Source organism: Herpailurus yagouaroundi, unplaced genomic scaffold (assembly GCF_014898765.1).
Source record: "Herpailurus yagouaroundi ecotype Mexico unplaced genomic scaffold, PumYag 211, whole genome shotgun sequence".
NCBI classification, from domain to species: Eukaryota; Metazoa; Chordata; class Mammalia; order Carnivora; family Felidae; genus Herpailurus; species Herpailurus yagouaroundi.
Genome location: NW_024412442.1, coordinates 7,270,507 through 7,295,642, shown reverse-complemented (window position 1 = coordinate 7,295,642; position 25,136 = coordinate 7,270,507). Strand labels below are relative to the sequence as shown.

The 25,136-nt window shown below is 42.8% G+C and overlaps 1 protein-coding gene and 1 long non-coding RNA gene across 7 annotated transcripts in view; one reads left to right on the top strand and one right to left on the bottom strand.

Moving 5' to 3' along the window:
• Window positions 1-25,136, top strand: part of ATAD1 (ATPase family AAA domain containing 1) — a 79,617-nt gene that overhangs the window by 14,916 nt on the left and 39,565 nt on the right. The window contains exons 1-3 of one of the 4 annotated variants that reach the window (XM_040454238.1): window positions 6,169-6,292; window positions 9,831-10,002; window positions 24,773-24,871. In XM_040454238.1, the coding sequence (XP_040310172.1) occupies window positions 9,841-10,002; window positions 24,773-24,871 (261 nt within the window). In that variant the 5' untranslated portion in view covers window positions 6,169-6,292; window positions 9,831-9,840. Of the gene's footprint in view, window positions 1-6,168; window positions 6,293-8,457; window positions 8,993-9,830; window positions 10,003-24,772; window positions 24,872-25,136 lie in introns of those variants that run through there. The other 3 variants (XM_040454240.1, XM_040454237.1, XM_040454239.1) reach the window with 3 other exon arrangements.
• Window positions 188-6,154, bottom strand: LOC121016568 (uncharacterized). Of its 3 annotated transcripts, XR_005784358.1 has the most exons (5): window positions 5,986-6,154; window positions 5,406-5,529; window positions 1,349-1,444; window positions 842-899; window positions 188-501 (listed from the first exon to the last, which is right to left on the bottom strand). It is a non-coding gene; the product is annotated as an uncharacterized LOC121016568 (long non-coding RNA). The 3 variants fall into 3 exon arrangements; XR_005784359.1 differs by lacking the exon at window positions 842-899 and having other exon boundaries at window positions 5,290-5,529; XR_005784357.1 differs by lacking the exon at window positions 842-899.

The following is a 25,136-nucleotide window of genomic DNA, read 5'->3' as shown; positions in this document are numbered from 1 at the left end:
AGGGAGACAGGGGCACGGCCTTTTCACTAGTCAGAGGAAATATTCCCAGACAAGATGCCATGGTTAAAAACTTGGGAGGTGAAGTCCTCCTGCAAACAAACAATAAGCAGATAGGAAGGAATCTTTGTCCTCACAGACTTCGGGAAATGAGAGAACATCATTTCATGGTACAATAAAAAACATCACCTGGGATGTTACAACAGCATGTTTATTGAGCACTTGCTAAGCGTCAGGCATAGAGCTCAGCACTTCCCTGAAACCGTCTCATTTAATTTTCAGTGCCACTCCGTGGCACGTGTACTGCTACTGTCCCCGTATGAAAGATGGGGAAGTTGAGGCTTTATAACTTTATGGCTTGCCCCAAATCATAGAGCTGGTAAACAGTAGATTGTCCATACAAACCCAGGTCTGTTGCACCTCAGTGTCTATGTTCCCAAATCCCATGAGTACCAAGACTCACCCTGATGGGACTGGTCTCCGATGGACACGTTAGGAACGGACCTACCAAAGACAGAGTGATGATATACACACGGTCAATAAAATGGTTTGATTCCACATCTCCTATCTTTGGACTGTATATCCTTCCTGCCCTTTTTTTCTCCCCCTCTCGGTCAGATTAAATCTGCAGTAATAGAGCCTCCAAAGCCCCATGAGATATGTCAGATTGCAGGGGGAAAAAGTCAATTAATTAAAACCCTAGTTGAGAGTGGAGAGATGGGTGAAATAGGTGAAGGGGATTCAGCTTCTGGTTATAAAATACACAAGACACGGGGCTGAAAAGGGAATATAGTCAATAATATGGTAATAACCTTGCATGGTGACAGATGGTGACCGCACTTACCACGGAGAGCGCTGAGTAAGGTAGAGAGTTGTTGAATCACTGTGTTGTACATCTGAAACTAACATAACATTGTATGTCAACTATACCTCAATAAATACATTTTAAGAAAGCACTTAAGCCCTGCCTATGTCCTAGGCATCCTCTTTTCTCAAGCAGCTGGCATGTGATAAGAGAATACAAAAAACTTAAACCCCAATTAGAATCTGTGAGGTGAACACTGTGCCAGTGCTACGTAGAGTGAAATCATGGGGGCTAACAGGATGGGCACAGATTTTAGTGTCTTTGTGTTTAGAAAATAAGAGATCTCAAATTCTTCTTTTCCATTTCAGTTTCACATGTGTTTCAAGGTTACAACATATTCTAATAGAGAAATGGGGGCAGGGGAAGGGTTTACACAATCTTAATATTTTTTTGAATGTTAAGCACCAGCACACATTCTTTTCCAAATACTTTCAAGGGCATTTTCTTAGAATCAGGTAAATGAGAGCAAGCAAGTGACCTACTTACAGCAAAAAAATGCTCCAGGTTATAAAGGATGGGGAGCCAAGTGCATCCTGGAAACCACAGCATCTGGTCTTGTTTTATGCTTCATCTATCAATCTGCTGTTACAGAAATTGAGAATTAATGTTTCAACTACTGTTTCTTCAGTTTTGGCTGATGAATTCATATCTTTGTTCCTCTCACCCAATCCTTCGCATCTCCTCTCCCATGTAAAACACCATATGGAAGACCATTTATGAAGGTCCCAAACGAATCCTAGGGAAGAGGACTCATTCGCCTGTGCTTTAAATCCTCTGCTAATGAACTATAGTAAGGTTAGACTTCTTCCCAAGCAATTCTGTTTTGATGGATCGTGACTTTCCACAGACAGTATCACTTGAACAGTGTTATTTTCAGTACTGTATGAAGCTGAATGATAAAATATTGCAGATTTATTTATTTATTTTTTTTAAAGTTAGGTTGTATATTTGAGATTTTTACTTTTTTTTTTTTAATTTTTTTTTTTCAACGTTTATTTATTTTTGGGACAGAGAGAGACAGAGCATGAATGGGGGAGGGGCAGAGAGAGAGGGAGACACAGAATCGGAAACAGGCTCCAGGCTCTGAGCCATCAGCCCAGAGCCTGACGCGGGGCTCGAACTCCCGGACCGCGAGATCGTGACCTGGCTGAAGTCGGACGCTTAACTGACTGCGCCACCCAGGCGCCCCAAAATATTGCAGATTTAAAATAAATACCCAAGTTCTAGATGATGTTTATTGCTCGCCTAAACTGTAAAAACGTCCACTTGGCAGTAGTGTTTAAGAAAAAGGATCGTGTAGCAATGTAAGGTTGTGGCTTAGTGCCATCCGGATAACATTAGAAAATCACGTACACGCATATTTTAAATTACGTGTAAAAAATTTTTTAAAGTTTATTTATTTTGAGGGGCAGGGGAGAGGGGGAGGGGCAGAGGGAATCCCAAGCAAGCTCCACACAGCCAGCATGGAGCCTGACGTGGGACTCAATCCCATGAACCATGAGATCATGACCTGAGCCGAAATCAAGAGTTGGATACTTGAGCCACCCAGGCGCTCCTAAATTATGTGTGAAATTGAAAACACAGAAGCATGAAAAGTAGATTTACGACATGTTCTTTAAACTTTGCTATTGCATCTTTTAGCTCTCTGTGCTTTTTATAGAATGGGGCTACCAATTCATCTTTCCATTCCTTCCAAACTGCTGAAATTTTAATTTTTCGTTGCTTTTGCCTCAACTCCATCTTATTCTTTCTATTGGAGCTTCAAGCACTTAATCTTGGTTTTTCACAGTGTTTTTATGGCTTCAGGTACAGCTTCATATTCTTGCTTTACTTTTCTTCTCCAACCATTCTATTTAACTTGTCAAAGTAATAATGAAGATTATTCTATACTGATGAAATGTTTTTAAAAGAACCAAGGCTACCAAGTGACTATTATACTGGCATAATTACTGCTATATAACTTTATCTATTTGTTGAAGTTCTGCTCTTTTCTATTTTTTTAAAGTTTATTTTTTTATCTTGAGAGAGAGAGAGAGAGAGAGAGAAAATGCAAGTGGGGGAGGGGCAGAAAGGGAATCCCAAGCAGGCTCCATGCCATCAGTGCAGAGCCTGACACAGGGTTTGAACCCATGAACTGCGAGATCATGATCTCAGCCAAAATCAAGAGTCAGATGTTTAATGGACTGAGCCACCCAGGAGCCCCAAAGTTCTGCTCTTTCTAAATCACTGTCAAGGGAATCATTTCTAACAAACAACAAACACGGTCAGGTTTACTGTGCTTACTTATCCACAAATTTCAGATTTGTTTCTCCTTCCAAAGAGATTTTATTTTGCATCTGATCATGAGGGTTCCTTGTCTTGATATCTTGATATATCCCAGCTGACTTAATGGTTCAGCTGATCAGATAGGCTTTGGGGACTGGGGCAATAGAGATTTTTGCAAAAATACATCTAAAATCATCACTCACTAGAGCAGAGTTTCTCAAAGTGTGATCCAAAACTACCTATGTGCAAACCATCTCAGGTGCTTATTCAACATTCAAACCCCTGGGCTAAAACTTAGAGCAGTTAAATGGGAGCTTCTAAGGCTAGGACCTGGGAATCTGCATTTTGCCATGTTGTCCAAGTGTACAGGCCCACAATGAAATCTGAGAACCCCAATCTAAGGAATCCCTTCCCCTTCAGGATGCAGTACAAAGATTGACCTTGGCTGCAGAGCAAATTAATCACACTCCCATCCTAACAAAAGTAAGGGATAATTCAATTCCATGTGGTTCGAAGAACTGCCATAAACTGTTTTAGGAGGCATTGATTAAAAGGAAAGAAAATAAGACAAAAACCCAAAACCTAACTTTCAATAATAAACGCAATAGTTATTTTTAATATCTTGATTCCAATGATCACAGGGGGAAGGCCCAGAAAGTCCACAAAAAAATCTGTTGTTATAATTTCCTGATTAATATTATACATAATGAATTATTTATTGAGCCCCTACTGTGGGCCAAATATGGTGTTTTATGCTGCCAGGGATTATATAAAGCTATCCTGGGATGAAAAGCATATGTTCACTCAGCTCTATTCTGGAAGAACCTCACTGATTTAGTGATTGCTGGAAATGAACATGCATGGTATGTGGGAAGGCAGTAATTTGACGTCTTAGGACCCAGACATAAGAGGCTTCCTAAGAGTTTGCTAAATGTAAATTACATCCAAGAAGTATGTGTGTAGATACTTGGTGTCCAGCCAAAGCACTGGAAGAGGAATGAGCAGCAGCATTGATTTGGGGGCATGTAGACTCTGTAGCACCCGTCTTGGCCACTTTATCCAACAACTTCCTGTACAATCATACATCCTCCAGGTGAACTGAGACTAGATACAATCACATTGGGAGCTCCCCTTCATTCTAGAATTCATTTAAGGTGTCCCTAAGAGGGGACCAACGCTTCATGGTTTGCCTGAGACTTCCTCTGTTTCAGCAATCAAAGTCCTAAGTTCCAAAAACCCTCTTGGTGTCAGACGAGCTGAGTCGAGTGGTCACCCTGATCCTTAGCATAAGGCAGGTGAGGTCTTTAGTTGGTGCATTTTCATTCAGTGAAGGATGGAAATCCATGACCATCTTGAACTGTGCAGCTCCTTTTCTTTACTGGAGAGCGTGACTACTCTAGTGGGACACCTAAAGTTCTTTCCTTCAGTATTCTCTGCCTTTTAGCTCTGACAATGCATGTTCCAGGAGCATCCAAGCTCAGATCGACTCAGACTGAGGATAATCCTAGGGAACCAGTAGGGAGCCTCTGCCAAGACTGCTGAGCAACCATGGTTTTTGGGTTTGGGTTTGTGAGTTTTTGTGGTGTTGTTGTTTGTTTTTTGTAAACATCGTCCAGGTCTCATCATCATCCTGTTCTTCCCAAAGTTCTATCTCCTCTCCAAATAACGAGTCTAGCTCTCCCAAACCTATCTTCATATCATTGAGTATTAAATTCCATCCTAACTGTCATTGAACCCAATCACAGTTTTAAAATATTTACATATCCCTGCCACCTCATCCTCACCCTTTAAAGCCTTATGATTTTGTCATTTCATAGTCTTCTTTCAGCGAAACTTTAAAACATAACTGGGATGAAACTATTATCTCAAAGAGAAAGTGTAAAGTGTAGGGTATGAATTAGACAGACTTGGTTCCAGCGAAATTTGCCAATTAGGTACATGAACTTAGGAAAGTTTCTTTCCCCAAGCCTCAAAATCTGCTCATCTATAAAAACAGAGAAAGCAATGGCTACTTCAGAGGACTGGGTTTTTTGAGGAATTTAGATTATGGATTTGAAGCACACTGAAGCATATAGCCTGATACTTAGTAGGCTTTCAATATACTGCAGCGACCTTCCTCACCCCAGCATCACACGCTTGTAACAAGGGTGGCATACACTAACTTTTACTATCAGGCTGCAGAATTTCAGATATCAAAGATGATGGCCAAAGCAGAAAGACACAAACTGCCTTCCTGAGGAGGGTAGAGAGCAACCGTCTCACTGCTTCGTAGTCTCACCTCCTCTATCTGAAGGAAGTATCTGGAAACAGTGGCTAAAGTCATCTTGCCCCCTGGTAGCCTGTGTGTTTTCAGGAGGCGCGGGCCTTGCTCCCTGGGGACCTCTTGTGTCACGTCTCTCATTCTGGAAAGGGGAAGGTGTAGAAGAAAAAGGGAAGTCACCGAAATGCAAAACCTGGTACCAGATAACCTATTCTGCTCCGAACACCGGTCCTGCCTGGGTGGGCTGCAAAGTTGTTTTGCAGGATTTTCAGGCGCCACCCCCAGGTGTTTGTCAGCGCGCGGTGACGGGGGAGGAGGGTGAGCTCACCCTAGAAACTGAAAGGCAGATGGGGGGGGGGGGGGGGGGCGGCCATGCGCGTCAGCGCTTTGGCTAAAGGACAGACCGAACAGCGGCCTCACGTGGGGTGAGGGGCTAGGGGCGGGAGTTAGGATCGAGGAGGAGTCAGGGAAGAACTCTGCGGAGACACCGGGCATTTCTTGGCACTATGAGGAAGGCTCCCCGATGTGTCAGTGTCGCACCCGGAGCCCGCGAGCTGGGCAAGGGTCCTTCTGCGATCAGCGCCTTCCCCTATCGTACCTCTGAGACTCCGCAGCTAAACCCGGAGCCTGAGCGAGGGCTGCAAGCGGACACACCCGCTTCGCGGGAAGCCTCAGTCCCGCAGAGGGCAAGAGAGATCTTACGGGGCGAGCCCTCTCCCGTCCGCGGCCCCCGCAGTTCCTGAGAGCCGGAAACGCACTCCCTTCTCGCCGTCGGCCCGGGGAGGCGCATGCTCCGTGCGAGGGGGCGGGTCACGGTTCCCGCCGGAAGCATTCTCTCCCAGGCGGCGTTTCCTTCCTGTGTGAGGCTGGCTGAGGGCTTCTGCTGCCTCAGTGTCCGCCCTGGGGTGAGTAGCGGGGTCCTCGTGGGATGGGCGCGGGCTCCCGCGGAGCCCCCTTGGGGACCGGCTGGCCTCCGGGAAACCGAGCAGGAGAGGTCAACGCGCCCTCCTCCCACGCCCCACCTCGGTGCCGCCCCCCCCCCCCCCGGCGTCCCGCAGCCCTTGGTATCCTGCGGATTAACCTCCAAGGGCGTCCCGGGCCTCGCCTTGGCTTCCGGCCCGGCCTAGGCCCTTAGGTCTCCCGTTAGCGCTACCCCTCTGACTGATGCCACTTGCGAGGGGACCTGTGTAGGCAGCTGGGGGCGCTGCGGGGGCTTGGGGGCGTTCCGGGCGACCTCGGCACCGGGGGGTCCTGGGCGGAGGCGGCCGGAGGGAGCCGGGTCTGACTGTCGCCCCGGCGCTGCCACCACCTAGTGCAGAGGCGGAGGCGGTTCTTCGGGCCAGGGCACGCTTTCGCAGAGGATGGTGCTGAGCGTAATAACGCGTCCTTTATGTGAAGGTTGGCAGGCATTGTCACAGGCTGTGTTCCTGGGGCCTTGTTCCCTGCGAAACTGGGACTCCGGGGTTGAGAAAAACTTTCTGCAACCCCGCGGTGAAATAGGACCGAAACACTCCACCCTCGGCCCCTCAGCTGTCAGTCGATTGCTTAGTGACGAGGTGGTCCGATTTCCAAAAGTTTTCTGCCCTGAAACGGAGAACTCTCTAAGTGAAACTCCCTGGGATCACGTTTGCCTAACGGATAACTGTGAATTGGCAGCGTTTGGGTTTATTTCTTTGTTGTACGTCATACTGTCTGTTTATGTACATATTTGTGTGTGCATTTGGTTCGTCGTTAACGTCTATACACGATTGAAACCCATGCCCTACTGTTGTACGCAAACGGAGCTTTGGTTGTGTTTTCTGCTGTCGTGGCACGGCTCCTGCAACGGCCTTAACATTGCAGGTGTATCAATGTCGTATGAATGATAGATGAGTGTACAATAAAGTATATACAGTTTCAACCTACAAGTAGAAGTTTCTGTTTCATTTCAGGATTTCAAAGTCATTGTAGAAGACGGACTACTGTTTTAGAGGTGGCCATAGGTCTAGAGTACTCTACGACAGGCACTAACTTAAATACAGGAATATGTGTAGCTAACAGGTTTTATGTCGTGATACTCCCTGTAGGATTCGAAAGTGGCATTGTCTCGATGTCTGGGATGTACTGAAAATCGCCCTGGTTGTTCGTGCAGTTCGGCGAACATCCAGCAGATGGCGGTTTCATCACTGCCAACCCAAACTTTTAAATAAAGGGAATCCTTTTATTCAGATGTCACTAGTTTTCATAGATGAGGCTAATTAGACCTTGATTTTTGCCTACTGGCTTATTTTCCTGTATGAATAATATCCCCACACAATGATTCCACAGGTTCCAACTGCATTTTCAAATGTACCCTGTTGGAATGAAGGTTAGCTAGGTCAATTTTCCTCTTATCAGGAGCGGAGTGCTGTTAACTCCTCTTTAGGAGTCCGTGCTGACGGATGAAAGCACACTTCAGTTTGTTACATGAGGAGAGAGTTTAATTAGGTGGCTCCTCCCTAGCTCCCATTATAAAAAATAGTAGGCATTATATATATATATTCATGTTCAGGAGGCGCTTTATGGTTTGACTCAAATCACTTAATGTCCCTAGGTCAAAGTTTCTTCATCTGAAATGAAGGCTTTCAATTATTTTGTTAAGTAAGTTGAAGTTAATGATGTACTGCTGTGAAGGAAATGGCCCCTAGTGATGGAGACACGTGGAACCCTTGACTTTTTGTTTTGGAAATCATTCAAAAGTCTGGCAGCGGTTTTGTTGGAATGATAGAGTGGGAAGTTTTTCTGCAGTCGGAGTTCATCTTTTGAACAGATAATTACTGAGTAGCCTCTCTCTTATGTGGAGAAGATATCAGTCCCTTTTTATAAGGAGTTGAATTCTGGTTGAGTAGGCTAGGCATTATAGAAGCTCAATAATGGGGCCACATGAATAATACAGGATATCAATGTGATCTGAAGGCTTTGAGGTGTGGATAGAATTTGACTGATCCTGGATAAAGGGGGAGAACTGGCCTATCTGGGGCACCAGGCAGATATGGTAGAGGGAAAATACACGTGGCGTTTTCTGGTACCAGTGCCTCCAGCTACAGAAGGGGTGAGCTGGGTTGGGGCTAGGTTAGGATGCCTTGAATGCTTGGAAATCCTGTTAGTAAAGGAAAAGCTTTGGGGAATTGTCGGAGCTATCCCAGGGGAGGGCAGTGAAGGTCTTTAACTGGGTAGTGGGAGTGAGAAGGCAAACCTGATGTTAGAGGAGAAAAGACCGTGGATGGTAATCTTTGCGGTTCCTGATTTTCACCTGTTGCTGAGCTGTCTGTGCAAAGTCTCACTTACTCCTTTTCACCTGAGTGCAAAATATATTCTCTCTCTCCCTCTGCCTCCCCCTCTCTTATTCGTATAGCATAGCACTCAGCACGGTCCTGTGCTATGAGAGACTAATGGCATTGTTCGAAGCCGAGATCCTATTTTGCAAAATGTGATAGTCAAATCATCCCCTAACAGCCTTAGTTTTCTGGGTAGTTACTGCCTTTGCTAGGCATGTGCATGCCTTCTGCAAGCCTGTACGGGACTGATGTAGCTGCTCAGAGATGCATGTCAAAGCAGGCATGTTGCCTCCTTTTTTCCTCTCTTGGGTGAGTACTGTAATCTTGTGGCTCAAAAATGTTTGAATGTATTGCTTCATATTTAGCTGGGTTGTTGGAAACGATAGGATGGCTCAAAAAATTTAACGTGACTTACTAATAGAGAAAATGTCATGTTTAAATTTAAGCAGGCCTTGAAAACCTTTGGAAGTAAGTCTGACTCTTAAATATGGAGAACAAACTGAGGGTTGCTGGAGGGGTCGTGCGTGGGAGGGGGAATGGGCTAAATGGGTAAGGGGCTCTGAGGAATCTACTCCTGAAATCATTGTTCACTATATGCTAACTAACTTGGATGTAAATTAAAAAAATTAAAGTAAATTTAAAAAAAGTAAGTCTGAGGGCGAAGCAAGTCTGTTCACGGTTTTAATTTCGCTCAGAAATCGCCTGCTGTCCATTGCACTTAGAAGAAATTCTTTTCACACCAGTAATGGGCTGCCGCCTTCAGTTGGGTTAGTGTTATAGTCAGTGTATCTCTACATTTTCTGAAGTAGTTATTTAAAAGCTGTTTAAAAGAGTAAATAAATACTTTAAGATATTGAATGCATTTTTCATCTAGAGTTATTGTCTGCCTAAATTCTGTGAGCTTTTAGGAAAATTCATTAAAAAGTATAATAAATCTTCAGTGTTTTAATATGTGCCGTCATTATCCAAAGAGAGCTTAAAATGTGTTTATTTAACATTTGAAAATTCATTTTCCCTCAAAATAAACCCTTTAAGGTAGATATTGTTGAATTTGACCAAGTTTTTCCTGCTGAGGGTGAACTACCTCTCAGTCTCCCGGTTTTAATCAATGTAGTTATTACCTAGTGACATTTGTTTGTTTTTTAAGGTTAATCAAGATGGTACATGCTGAAGCCTTTTCTCGTCCCTTGAGTCGGAATGAAGTTGTCGGCTTAATTTTCCGTTTGACGATATTTGGTGCAGTGACATACTTCACAATCAAATGGATGGTAGATGCAATCGATCCCACCAGAAAGCAGAAAGTGGAAGCTCAGAAACAGGTACGAGTGAGATGTCTGAGGGTCACTTTCCTTGTAGCTAGCTGCAATTTGGCCGTAAAACAAGGGGTATAGTAGAATTACACACTGAGAGGTTCGCCGTGTGAAAATGTGTTTGAACATCGTATTTAATTTCATTGTTTCTTAAAAAAGTGCTCGTTTCTCAGTTTTCCAACTCTATTAGTAACTTACCAGAATAAAACAATGATGAAGAATAAAGACATTCCAGCGTTTTGTTGTGAACATGTTCATTAGAAGATTTTTGTCAGCTAATGAATGAGGGAGTCTAGGTAAAATTTGTCAACAGACTGAAGAAAAACAATTTATCTTTAGTAATGGTATACAATTTGTTTTGCATGACATTTGAAATGTGGATAATACTGATAAGCTGCGATCTTACACTTGCAAACTACTCTGATTTCTAATTTAAAAATTGTTAAATGTTATTAGAAGAAGTAGTAGTTTTTAATTTTTTTCTGTTATTGCCTCTTGTGGTCATTTCCTTATTAGGATGATATATTTGCTTTGGTGTCTATTCTTACTCAAAAAAGTAGAACCCTTCAAGGAGCCTCTCAAATTTTTCTTGCTGTTTGAGGGCAAGATGTTCCTCCTGTTCGTCAATTTTTAGATTCCTTCTGTGAGTTGTGACTGGTGAACTCAGTAAACATTTACTGAGCTCCTAGCAGATTCTTGGTGCCAAGGGTAAAAGATGAATAAATCTTGTTCTTTTAAAATGCTCGGGGCCAATGTGGCAACCCGGGATGTGGATAGATGACTGCCTCACGGCACTGCGCATAGTTTGTAAATCGGCAAGAATCAGTGTCACGAACACTGCTTAGTGTTTGTAACTGAAGAGCAGTTCAAACAGGTATGAGTTTGTTCCCTAAATTTGATTACAAAATAGTTGACTCGAGGTCTAAATCATGTCATGATATCAGTCATTTTGTCACTCTCTGAGATGTCTGACCATTGCCAGGTATGTGTGTGTGTGTGCACGCGCGCCCGTGTGTCTGTGTAACTAAGTATATCCTCGTGTCAGCTGAAGTGCAGCTTTTCCCGCCACCTACACTATGAAAGCCCACTTCAGTCTGAGGTCACAGTGTTAACCGGTCATATCATTTTCAGAATTTTTAAAATCAGAGATGTGACTATCTTTTAAAGTTTATTTTATTTTGAGAGGGGGAGGGAAAGGGGCAGAGAGAGAGGAGAGAGAGAAGAAACCCAAGCAGGCTCAGTGTTTTCAGTACAGAGCCTGACACAGAGCCTGATCCCATGAACCTCAAGATCATGACCTGAGCTGAAACCAGAGTCGGATGCTCAACCACCACCACCACCACCACCACCCCCCCCCCCCCCCCCCCCCCCCCCCCCCCCTCAAAAAACCAAAAAAAAAAAAAAAAGAATGCTGGAAGGACTTCGTGATTATATGGGAAAACAAAAGGACATTTTACAAATGAATCCAAGATTTGTCTGGAGTCCTCGGAGACTCACAGTGTCTTTCATAGAGGTTTAGAAACTGGTAGCTAGGGCACGTTTGTGGGAAGATGATACTTGATTTGGGCATATTGAGTTTGTGTTGGTGGTAGGAATCCTGGAGAAAATGTTCATCCAGCAGTTAAAATTGTAGGTGTACATCTTGGAGGAAAGATCAGTCCTCAGAGCATCCATGAGATGCTCGTAAGCAGTCGGACTCCTTAGAGAAGTGAGTCTCACTGGATGCAGTGGGCCCAAGGGTAATTCTTGTAAAAACCTATCATTTGTGGGGTTTCCCCAAACCACTCCTCCATCTTCCTCCTACCACCATCAGGATTTATATGTTCAAACTTTGTTGAGAGTTTTTCATGTAATTGTCACTGTGATAGATGGGGATGACTATGGGAAGCAATGAGATCTCTAAAGGAGATGCTATCAAACACCATGAATAGTAGGCCAAAGAGTCAGCCTTCATCTAGGGAATGGGGAGACGAAGTGAAGCCAGTGGAGAATGAATAGGTCAGTTAGGGTAACTAGATACCTGGACTCACCTTTCTGCTGAGAACAACTAAACGATCTAGATAAAATATTTTCTAAAATCATCTTAAAGGTATTCATGAGCTAGCAAGAAAGGAAGAAATTCAGCTAAAAAACTGAAGGCAAAGATCGAAAAAGATACGATGAGCTTTGATGGCCAGCTTTCACGTTGGAGGAGAATTTGCTGAACCCACTGAATTTGAACTTCTCTTTTTATGGCCTAGAGGAGCTCAGGACACAAAGCACAGCCCTATTCCAAGGTAGGGTATCCAAGAGACAACAGTCCCATAAATCTTTGACTCCAAAAGACTATACCCTCTGGTAATTCACCTAAAGATAAAGATGTGAGATGGTTTATTTATTTTTTTTTTTTAATTTTTTTAACGTTTATTTATTTTTGAGACAGAGAGAGACAGAGCATGAATGGTGGAAGGGCAGGGAAAGAGGGAGACACAGAATCGGAAGCAGGCTCCAGGCTCTGAGCCATCAGCCCAGAGCCTGATGCGGGGCTCGAACTCACGGACCGCGAGATCGTGACCCGGGTGAAGTCGGACGCTTAACCGACTGAGCCACCCAGGTGCCCCGTGAGATGGTTTAAAAAGAGAAACTTACGACATATACTGGTTGAAGTGCCACGTAGAAATTGTAGATACAGAAAGTTGTTGAGAATAAAGTGATGGAAAATGCATATGCCATACAAATACAAAGAGAAAGCTGGGTGAACAAAAATAAACTTTGAGGCAAAAATATTAGAGAAAACAAGGTTCATTATGGAATGATTAAACATTCTGTTCAACAAGAAATAGAACATTTCTGTATTCGTGTGCATCTATTAATGCAGCCTCAAAATATATAAAGCAAAAAACTGATGGAACTATAAGGAGAAATAACATATCCATCATCATGGTGAGAGGTTTTTAACATTGCTTTCAGTAATTGGTAGATGAAAAGTTTTTTTGCTTTGTTTTGTTTTAATTCCAAACAGTCAACACACAGTGTTACATTAGCTTCAGGTGCAAAATACAGTGGTTGGTCAATTGTATACATTTCTCAGTGCTCATCATGATCAGTATACTCTTAATTCCCCTTCTGCTGTCGTACCTCTTCCTGCCCCCACCTCCTTTCTGGTAACTGTCAGTTTCTCCTCTATAGTCAAGAGTCTGTTTTTTAGTTTGCCTCCTTTTTCTCTGTTCGTTTGTTTTGTTTCTTAAATTCCACATATGGTGTTTGTCTTCCTCTGATTGACTTATTCACTTAACATTATACCCTATACATCCATCCACGTTGTTACAAATGGCAAGATTTCATTCGTTTTGACAGCTGAGTAATGTGTATCTAGACCACATCTTCTTTATCCATTCATCTATTGATGGACGCTTGGGCTGCTTCCATAATTTGGCCCTTGTAAACAATGCTGCAGTACACATAGGGGTGCATATATCTTTTTGCATTAGTGTTTTTATTCTGTGGGTAAATACCCAGTAGTGGAATTACTGGATCGTATGGTAATTCTAGTCTTAATTTTTTGGGGGTACCTCCATACTGTCTTCCACAGTGGCTACACCAGTTTGCACTCCCACCAACAGTGTGAGTGTTCCGTTTGCTCTGCATTCTTGCCAACACTTGTTGTTTCTTGTGTTTTTTATTTTAGCCGTTGTGACAGATGTGAGGTGATATTGTGGTTTTGATTTGCATTTCCCTGATGGTGAGTGACATTGAGCATCTTTTCATGTGTCTGTTGGCCATCTGGATGTCTTTGGAGAAATGTCTGTGATGATTATTTGGGTTTTTTGATGTTGAATTGTGTAATATCTTTTTTTTTAAGTTTATTTTTGAAGGAGAGAGAGAGAGAGCGAACGAGCAAATGGGAGAGGGGCAGAGAGAGAGGGAGACAAAGAATTCAAAGCAGGCTCCAGGCTCCTAACTGTAAGCACAGAGCCTAATGCGGGGCTCAAACTCACGAACCACAAGATCATGACCTGAGCTGAGGTCAGATGCTTGACTGACTGAGCCACCCAGATGCCCTAAATTATATAAGTTCTTTATATAATTTGGATACTAACCCTTTATCGGATATGTCATTTGCAAATACCTCTCTCATTCAGTAGATTGTCTTTTAGTTTTGTTTTTGTTTTTTTTTTTTTTTTATTTTTTTTCAACGTTTTTTTTTTTTAATTTTTTTGGGGGACAGAGCATGAACGGGGGAGGGGCAGAGAGAGAGGGAGACACAGAATCGGAAACAGGCTCCAGGCTCCGAGCCGTCAGCCCAGAGCCTGACGCGGGGCTCGAACTCACGGACTGCGAGATCGTGACCTGGCTGAAGTCGGACGCTTAACTGACTGCGCCACCCAGGCGCCCCGATTGTCTTTTAGTTTTGTTGATTGCTTCCCTTTATGATGTGCAGAAGCTTTTCTATTTTGATGTGGTCAGATGAAACATTTTTTAAAAATCGGTAAGGATATAGCAGATTTAAGTAAGTAGCGGCTTATCTAGTGGCCATGTATAGCATATCGTGCATCAGACAAATGCAGGGTACATATCCAAAGCACTCATGTAGGATTTACAAAATTGGACCGGTTGCTACATTGTACAGCAGACATCGGGCTTCGTGGTACCGGTAGCATGCTTGTTACATCCCCCGGCTCCAGTGCAGAACAGTAAGATCAGTAAATACCCAGTACGCTTGGACTTTTTTTTTTTTTTTGAAGGAGAGAGAGACAGAGCATGAAGGGGGGGTGGGGGGGCAGAGAGAGAGGGAGACACAGAGTCTGAAATGGGCTCCAAGCTCCAGGCTGTCAGCACAGAGCCCAACGTGGAGCTCGAACTCACAAACTGCAAGATCATGACCTGAGCAGAAGTCAGACGCTTAGCTGACTGAGCCACCCAGGTGCCCCCCAGTACGCTTGGAAAGTAAGAAACATCTCTGAAGATCTCCTCAGTGAAAGAAAATATAATAGAAATTAGAAAATATTTATAATTGAATTAAACGTCATGTCTTAAATGGTACTCAGAGATTTATAGTCTTTTTTTTTTTTTTTTTAACGTTTATTTATTTTTTTGGGACAGAGAGAGACAGAGCATGAACGGGGGAGGGGCAGAGAGAGACACAGAATCAGAAACAGGCTCCAGGCTCTGAGCCATCAGCCCAGAGCCTGACGCAGGGCTCGAACTCCCGGACCGCGAGATCGTGACCTGGCTGAAGTCGGACGCTTAACCGACTGCGCCACCCAGGCGCCCCTCAGAGATTTATAGTCTTAAGTGTTTGTTGCAAAAGAAGGTAGAAGATTAATTAAATCTCCAACTTAAGCTCAAGAAAAGATTTTCAACATAAACTCACAAATAATGAAAAAATGGGAATAGTCAAGTCAATAGACAAATAAGAAATGAATATAGAACAGAAGAGTGAATAAAAATACAGAAAATGAATACAGAGTAAAGAAAGTCAGTGAAGCCAATATGTTAGTTATTTGAAAATACAAAAATATTTGACAGTTTTGTAAAACCAATCATGAAAAAAGAATGAAGCCACCAATAAATATTACTAGGAATGATAAAGGAAACATAATGACGATGCTGCAGACGTTAAAAATAAGGAAAGTAAATAATCGCCAATAAGTGTAAAAACCTAGACAGACTCTTAGAAAAATATTTATTTCCGTGACTGACTCAAGAATTAGAAGACGACAGGCACGTGGGCGGCTCAGTTGTTTTAGCCTCTGACTCTTGATTCCGGCTCGGGTCAGGATCCCATGGTTTGTGGGATAGGGCCCAGTGTCAGGGTCTGCGTGGGACACGGAGCCTGCTTCAGATTCTCTGTCCCTCCCTTTGCACGTGCACTCTCACTCTCTCTTTCTCAAAATAGATAAACTTTTTTTAAACATTAGGTGACGAGGGCCACCTGGGTGGCTCAGTTAAGCGTCAGGCCTCTTGATTCCAGCTCAGGTCCTGATCTCATGGTGGTGGCATCGAGCCCCGCATCGGGCTCCACACCGGCTGTGGATCCTGCTTAGGATCCTCTCTCACCCCCTTGCCCTTCCCCCCCCCCCACTTGCATGCTCTCTCTCTCAAAGGAAGGTAGGATTAGAAAACGTGGATACTTATTCTCATACCTATGAAGTAATATTGGACACATATTTTGATAAAGAATACTCCAGGCCCATCAAGTTTTACTGGTAAATTCTAGAAACATATAAAGAAGAAATTTATAATAACAACCTGATGCAAACTCTGAGGGCAGCATAATAACAATTCTAAAACTTGTCACGGGCTTGATCTCAATTGTAAATGAATGGAAAAACCTTAAAATATTAGCAAGTTGAATTTAGCAGTGTATAAAAAAAAAAGGTAACATGTTATGACCAGTAGGATTTATTCCAGGAATTTAAGGCTGGCTTCATTTGAGGAATAAATATATTTATTCTATAATAACAGATTAAAGGATAAAACTATGATTATCTCAAATGCAGAAAAAGCCTTTGTTAAAATTAAATATTCTTTTTAGAAAAGCTCTTAGTAAAAAGCTCTTAGTATCTTAGGATAGAAGATAATGTCTTTAGCCTGATACAATGAATTTACTATAGGAAACATAATTCATGGTAAATAGTTGGAAGCATTTCCTTTATGATTAGGAGCAAGTCAAGGGAGCCTGTTGTCATCACTTCTGTGTAACATTTTACTGTTAATGATGCATAAATCAAGAAAAAACAAGAGATGGAAGAATGGAAGAGAAAAAATTAAACAGTCATTAGACACAGATAATACAATAATCTACGTAGAAAGTAAACAACATCTGTAGCAAAGCTGTCAGGATTAATAAGAATTTAAGGGCTGCTGGATATAAAATTAGTATACAAAAATCAACTATTTCTGTGTACCCACCACGGTTTGAAAATGCAGCTTTATAAAGACACTGTTTACAGTAGTATCAAAAATACACAATAACTGGGCGCCTGGGTGGCTCAGTCAGTGAAGTGTCTGACTTCAGCTCAGGTCATAATTTCACAGTTTGGGGGTTTGAGCCCCGCACTGGGCTGTCTTCTGCCAGCACAGATCCTGTCTCCTTTTCTCTGCCCCTCCCCCACCCACCCACCCTCCCTCCCTCTCCCTCTCCCTCTCTCTCCCTCTCTCTGTCTCTCAAAAATAAACATTAAAAAAATACATAATAACTGACAAGCACGAGTTGTATAGCACATTATTTTTTAATGTTTATCTTTGAGAGAAAGGGACAGAATACGAGCCAGGGAGAGGGCAGAGAGAGAAGGAGACACAGAACCTGAAGATCCAAAACACGTTTCAGGTGCTGAGCCATCAGCACAGAGCCTGACGTGGGGCTTGAACTCACAAACTGGAAGACCATGACCTGAGCCGAAGTCAGACGTTCAACCAACTGAGCCACCCAGGCTCCTGTACAACACATTTTTTTTTTCAACGTTTATTTATTTTTTTTGGGACAGAGAGAGACAGAGCATGAACGGGGGAGGGGCAGAGAGAGAGAGGGAGACACAGAATCGGAAACAGGCTCCAGGCTCTGAGCCATCAGCCCAGAGCCTGACGCGGGGCTCGAACTCACGGACCGCGAGATCGTGACTGGGCTGAAGTCGGACGCTTAACCGAGTGCGCCACCCAGGCGCCCCTGTCCAACACATTTTTAATGAAAATTACAAAATGATTGAAAGCTACACTTAAATGCAGTGCCAATGAAAAAATACTGACAGGCTTTTTTTGTTGTATTTTTTTCTAAAATTTGTATGGAGGTGGGGCGCCTGGGTGGCGCAGTCGGTTAAGCGTCCGACTTCAGCCAGGTCACGATCTCACGGTCCGTGAGTTCGAGCCCCGCGTCAGGCTCTGGGCTGATGGCCTGGAGCCTGTTTCCGATTCTGTGTCTCCCTCTCTCTCTGCCCCTCCCCCGTTCATGCTCTGTCTCTCTCTGTCCCAAAAATAAACGTTGAAAAAAAAAATTAAAAAAAAAATAAAATTTGTATGGAGGAATAAAAGTTGAGATATAGGCAAAACACTCTTGAAAACAAGACATGTATATTGGGAGAGGGAGAATTTGCCCTAATTTATATCAAAACTTTTCACAAAGCTACAGTTATTAAGACAGTATGTTATTGGTACCGGGGTGGATTGGCAAATTCAGCAGAGTGGAGTCGAGAAACAGACCTAGGCATGCTGTGGGAAATTGATGCATGAAAGGACTGGCTCTGCTTTGTACGTAGATTATTGGAGAAAGGATGAACCAATAACTGATACTTGGACAGTTGGTTCTATATGAAAGGGAGTTAAATTCAATTGTTACTCGGTACCATTTACAATAATCTCTTCCGTAGATTAACGACTTGAATTTATTCGTGTAACAGATATTTATAGAGCACATGTTCTATGGTTCTTTTGCCTCACCTGTAAATTCTAAAGACTTTTTTTTTTTTAACATCTACCCAATTATTAATAACACCCAAAAAATGGCCAGAGGAGTAGTAATAAAACCAGGATAATGTAAGGTACTGGTATTAGTCTTTCCCATCCCAACACGCCTGAAATAGACAAAACACTGCACACTGTAGAAGTCGTTCATTGTGGCAGTCAATTGGAACTGGAAGGCCTACATTCTGAAATCACAGAACTAATTGGGGGAAGTCAGTGGGTGTTGAATGTAACTTTAAAAAGCCTTTCCTCACATTTGTCTCCCACTGTCTGAAAAATCCTTTGGTCAAGTCCTCAAAACCAAAGGAAGAGAAGGTTGCAAAAGAGAATTGGTTGTGAATGTTGTGTCATAGAGTGATCCAGGAGGAAAGGAGGATATGGAGAATGTGATCAGAAAAAGTGGTCCGTAAATGTAGAGTGCTTTCCGTTCACTGGGGACAGCAAGTAGAATTTAAAGTAAAAGAATGTGGTCGTTCCAGAGTTTGCTGGCGGACAGGTAAAGAAGGAAAGGGAAAAGACTAGCGCAGAAGGAGGAGGTGGAGAGTTGCTGCCGAAGAGGATGGAGGTGGGTCCCAGAGGGGTTGGGATCAGTGGTCACAAGAACCTTTTAAGGTCGAGTTCATTTGCTCTCAGTGAAATGGGGCGATGTTACAACTAAATGGGAATGGAGGTTTCGGACCTGCTCAGGTAAATATGTGATCCGTGTTTAATGAGAGAAATTGTGGGTTATGAACATTAGGGCGTAGTTGAAGGAAGCATGAGTTTATCGGGAATTCAGTTGTTTTGTTTTTCTTAACTTCTTGCGCGTTTCTCAGCATCTCGGTAGCAGATAAACTGAGTGGTGGTGCGGAGCCAGCACCGAGAATAGGACTGACCGGTACAAGTGTAAGGGGTGCTAAGGTTCAACAGAAGACATTGTTGAAATAATGACCTGTGGTCCAGGCCATTTAGGAAGTGCAGTGTTGCCAGGTGGGGGGTAATTAAGTGGGAGTACAGAAAGGAATTAGAGAATTAGGAGCACACCTTGCGGGCAGAGATCAGGTGTGACTGGGGGGGGAGGAGGAAGGTGTGACTTCCGCAGTCACAAAGGAAGAGCACTGAATTTAACAGCCTAGGCAACATTTGGAGGCTACCTGATAATTAGCGGGCCTCGTGCGAGTTTAAAGGTAGTACGGTTATGAGTTGAAAGAAAGGTAACGTGATGTAGGTGCATTCGCATCAGGAACAGTAACCCAGAAGTAGTCTTAATGTTTGAATTAAACAGAATATTTGTAACTAATTTCTAGCCTGAAGCCAGGAAAACGTCCCAGCTTGGTGAAATGTGGGATATTTAATTGGTAATGAGAGAGGAGACCATTTCTACGGAATGGACAGGGATTTCCTGGGCACACGGCTGCTGCTTGGATTGTATTTAGATGTAGTAGAAGAGTTTTGATAGGTATGTGTGATGAAAGGGTGGGTCGGGATAATTGGGGCGTAGAAAAAGGAACCCTCTGGGTATGCTGTCCAAGTACAGGAGGAATAACAATGCTTGACCTGTTCTGAGACTATGTCGTACTTCTGAAGAATTACACTGTATAATATTTCTGAGATTGTAGTTTGTCAAAGCCCAGGGAAGATTCACTACTGAGAATTCTTCATACACCTGAAGGTTTGGACCGTGACCTTAGATAAGTTAATGTCTTCTTATTTTTAGTCCTGTCATTGTACTTTAGTCTTCAAAACTTTTAGTTATTTTGAAAGAAATAATAGCTGAAATATTTTGTGAAGGAATGATACACTGAAACCTTAAAAAAAAAAAAAAAAAAACTGGGGGCGCCTGGGTGGCTCAGTCGGTTAAGCGGCCGACTTCGGCTCAGGTCACGATCTCACGGTCCGTGAGTTCGAGCCCCGCGTCGGGCTCTGTGCTGACAGCTCAGAGCCTGGAGCCTGTTTCAGATTCTGTGTCTCCCTCTCTCTGACCCTCCCCTGTTCATGCTGTCTCTCCCTGTCTCAAAACTAAATAAACGTTAAAAAAAAAAACTGGAACTCTCAACTGCCAGGTATTTTTTTTTTAAGTTTATTTATTTATTTTGAGAGAGAGAGAGAGAGAGCACAAGGGGGTGGGGGGGGGGGGGGCAAAAAAAAAGGGAGAGACAGAGAATCCCAAGCAGGTTCTCCGTTTGTCTGCGCAGAACTGGACTTGACGCTCAAACCCATGAACTGCAAGATCATGACCTGAGCAGAAACGAAGAGTTGGATCCTTAATCCACTGAGCCACCCAAGTGCCCCTCAACTGCCAGGTATTTGTAAGAGCAGCCAGTAAATTGAGATAGGAAGTCAGGAGTAAGCAGTTGTTGTTGCCTGACTGGCCAAGGTGGAAATGCTGAGGAAAGAGCTCCCAAGAGAGGGATACTCAGGGCGGGGGTGCGCAGTGTTGTTCACACGCAGGTGCGGTGGAGGGTAGGAAGCCCACTCTTTTTTTTTTTTTTTTTTTTTTTTTACATTTTATTTATTTTTGAGAAACAGAGTGAGACAAAGCATAAGCAGGGGAGGGGCAGAGAGGGAAGGAGACACAGAATCTGAAGCAGGCTCCAGGCTCTGAGCAAGCAGTCAGCACAGAGCCCGACGCGGGGCTTGAACCCACAAACTGTGAGATCATGACCTGAGCCGAAGTCGGACGCTCAACCAACTGAGCCACCCAGGCGCCCCTGAAGCCCACTCTTCTTATGACGTCCAGAGACTGACCGTGAGAGGGGAGACGACTTGTTTCCATGTTAGTCTAGAAAAGGGTGCTTTCAAGAATTTTAATGCAAGTGTATAAGAGATTACATCTAAAATATAATTATTCAGACTCTTTGCCATTTCCCGTGGAAATGTAGTGTTGTGAGCTTTCTGTCAGTGACTTCCTCTATCCACACTTAAATCAGAGTACTTTAGCTGTGACTTTAATAAACAGACCTAAGTTTAATCAGTTAACCTACCTCTGGTTTTTCACCCTTGTTAATGCTATCTCTAATTTTCTTTTTTTTTTTTTAATTTTTTTAATGTTTTATTTATTTTTGAGACAGAGAGAGAGACAGAGCATGAGCAGGGGAGGGGCAGAGAGAGGGAGACACAGAATCGGAAGCAGGCTCCAGGCTCTGCTGGAGCACAGAGCCCGATGCGGGGCTCAAACTCACGAGCTGTGAGATCATGACCTGAGCCGAAGTCGGATACTCAACCGACTGAGCCACCCAGGCGCCCGTCTCTAATTTTCTAAAATCAATCTCCCAAAAGAACAACCAATTTTACAAATCGTTCAGAAACTGAATGAAAAGTTTCTTTTCTGCTACTCCTTTTCTCCATTTCCTCCTTTCCCATTCTAGGCAAAAATAGTAGTTTACTATTTCCTACTCCACTTCTTAATCTTGTTAATCTTAATCTTCTTAATAGTTTACATGGAGGAAAAAAATGAAATAGCGTGAAAGGATAAAAATACTATGAAACAGTTAAAAAGATGACTATACAGTAAAAAGTAAGTTTCCCTCCTACCTCTGACTCCCTTCAACGCCTCACCTACCATTTTTCCTCCACAGAGTGACAACTACTTGGAGAGATTCACTTAAAAACCAAGCAAAAGTTGGTAACTAGAAAATACGATTGTCATTGAGCTGTAAGTGATAAAGCAGTTCATGAACATAAGCCATTTTTAGAGTACAATCATTTTGTTTTTCTTGGTAAAACATTTTAGAAACGGGCTCACTTAAAGTTGTCAAAGCTAGAAACAGTTGGATAACTTCTTCTGGAAGACAGTTTGATGTGTTTAGGGGTACTTTATTTTATTTATTTGTTAACCACGTTCTGGTCTCGCAGATGAGGAATATTAGTGTTTCAGTAGAACAGCTTTGGAATTAGATCAGGATTTGAACTCTGGTAATGCCAACTCCTAGCTCATAATCTTGGCCATTCTTCTAATTTCTCTGACTCTTGAGTTCCTCATCTGAAAAACGAGCATAGTAATAGCTACTTCTCAGGATGGTTGTACGGGCTGATGGTAAGGAAATGAAAATGAGTTTTGCCCAATAAACATTAATTTTGTTTTCTGTCAGTGTTGTTAATGCAACCTGAAGACATCGTTAAATGGGACTATATGGGGGGAAAGATTTTAGGTAAATTTGACCACGGCATTTTCTATTTCTATAACATAAACAACACAGTTGATCGTTTTTACTTAGGAAATCCCAAACGTAGATAAAGTTTGTTTAAAGCAAGAAGCATTTGTGACCTAGAGTAAAGTTTTAAGAGCAGCTAGCTAATGGGGAAAGAGCACTCAACTCGGCACTGTTGACATTCGGGGCCAGATAATGGGGAGGGGCAGGCTGTACTGTGTCTTTCAGAATGTTAAGCAGCATTCCTGTCTCTGCTGACTACATGCCAAGAGCACCCTCCCCGCAAGGTCGTGACAGCCAGAAGTATTCCCAGACCTTGCCAGATGTCCCCTGGGGGGCAGAGTCACCCCTGGTGGAAACTTTTGTTTTACAGCATAGCCTAAAAAGAACACATGTGGGATGGCTGCACATTTATAGAAGCATAATGGAAAAGAATAATTGATGTTATTACAGAGGCTAAAATAGGATACCTTTCATACCTGACACAAAAGATTGAAAATCAGCGAAAGAGAAGATATTTACAAGAAAGAGATTAAAAAACCTGGAAAAGGCTGTTTTCTCCATTGATTCGGTAATTTTACCCGAGGGGGAGGGGGGGCTAAATAGGAAAAACTATGTGGTTATTTATTTTAAAAATGCTACATTACTAGGATATGATTTATCCTACTTTATCCACATTTATCCTATGCTCTGAGCAGTCTGTAACTATAGTGCTGTGTGAGATGAATTTCCTTCTAGAGCAGCCATACCCCCTGACCAAAGCAAGATCTTACAAAATCAAAAGTATTTTAGGGGCGTCTGTCTGGTTCACTTGGTGGAGCATGTGACTCTTGATCTCAGGGTGGTGAATTCAGGACCCAAGTTGGACTGCAGCCTACTTAAAAATAAACAAAGTATACAATATATTTTTAAAGCATTTTAGGAAAATATAACAAAAGCAGGTATTTATCAGAGCACTTTTAAATATGTTCATTTAATTGAAATTTGAATGTGTTTTCTGTAGTCTTTTTAAGACTCCTCGGTGGTCACAAACCGCCCTGTTATAATTGGGGAACGTAGGGTCATTGGGATGTGATTAGAGGGTGGGCTCTGGAGTGGGGCTGCCTGCATGTGTATGTCGTCTCTTCCATTTGCTGACTTGAACCTGAGGCAGATTATTTCATCTGAGCTAAACTTTAATTTCCTTTTCTGTGGTGGGGAGAAATTGTACCTACCCCATAGGCTTGCTCGGGGGATTCAGTGAGCTAATCCATTTACGGTATTTTGGCATATGGTTTGGCCCATTCAGTAAATGTTTGTGATTATTATCGTTTTTAATTTTAATTGAAATCTTTGTTGTATTGCTAGAGCTCGTAGGTTTCAGGTTAGTCTTGTCCAGCTCTAAAAATATATATGCAAATATACTTATAATTTATTTATTTTTTTAAGTGTTTATTTTTGAGAGAGAGAGAATGCGAGTGCTCACAGGGGAGGAGCTGAGAGAGAGAGAGAGAGAGAAAGAGAATCCCAAGCAGGCTCCGAGCTGAGCACAGAGCCTAACTTAGGGCTCAATCCCACAACCACAGCATCACTACCTGAGCTGATACCACAAGTCGGACACTTAACCCACTGAGCCACCCAGGCGCCCCATCATTTAGAATTTAGGATTTATTATCTCTGGTTGCCTAGTCCCAGGAATTGGCTTTAACCAAAAAGGACAGCATCTTCGAACAGTTTGGAGTTTGATTGCCGTGGGCACCTGGTGTCAATAACTGGGTAATTTGAAGGAAGTTAAGCATCTGTTTTCAGAAACTCGATTTAAGAAAAGAAACTCCAGTTGTCCATTTTTTAAATGTTCAACTGCTCTGCTCTCATCTGGAGGTTTCATCTGCACCTGTCATGATGGTCTTACTTGAAAGGACATCAAGTTGGACCCTAGAATCTCATTGGAGCAGTGCAAGGCCCTATGTGTATCTCCTCAATCATGTGCCCTAGTTTTCTCATTTCCTAGGAGCTGGTTTAAATTGCCCTGGTTTCTGTGCAGTTAGACACTCACCTTTTGTCTTTACCTACAAGCTTACATTGGGGAAGAGGAGGTCAAGGGGCCTAGAATTTCCCTGGAAAATTCTTGCATGTCTGTTCATGGCTCTTTAGACTTCACAGATAATCTCTTTTGAAGTGCCAAGACCCAAATACCAGACTAAAGGAAGTTGCTTGTTTTTTTGTTCTAGGCAGAAAAATTAATGAAACAGATTGGTGTGAAAAATGTGAAGCTTTCAGAATATGAAATGAGTATTGCAGCTCATCTCGTAGACCCTCTTAACATGCACGTACGTATCTTTAATCTTATTTAAGATCGTTTGGGTCTGGCATTTTGTGTCGGGTCCTGAAGACGGCCATATTTGATGATCCTCTAAGAGGAGTCACAGGATCTGGCATAGTTTTGTGCTCACAGATGTGACTGAGTACAGCAAAAGGATACGAGGCAAAATGAGCAAGACAAGGGGCCTGGAGTGAAGCCTGGAAGAAACCAAGCACAGGCTTCCAGGAGCTTTCTCCCAGTGAAGTCATACGGGCTTCACTTAATTCCTTCAG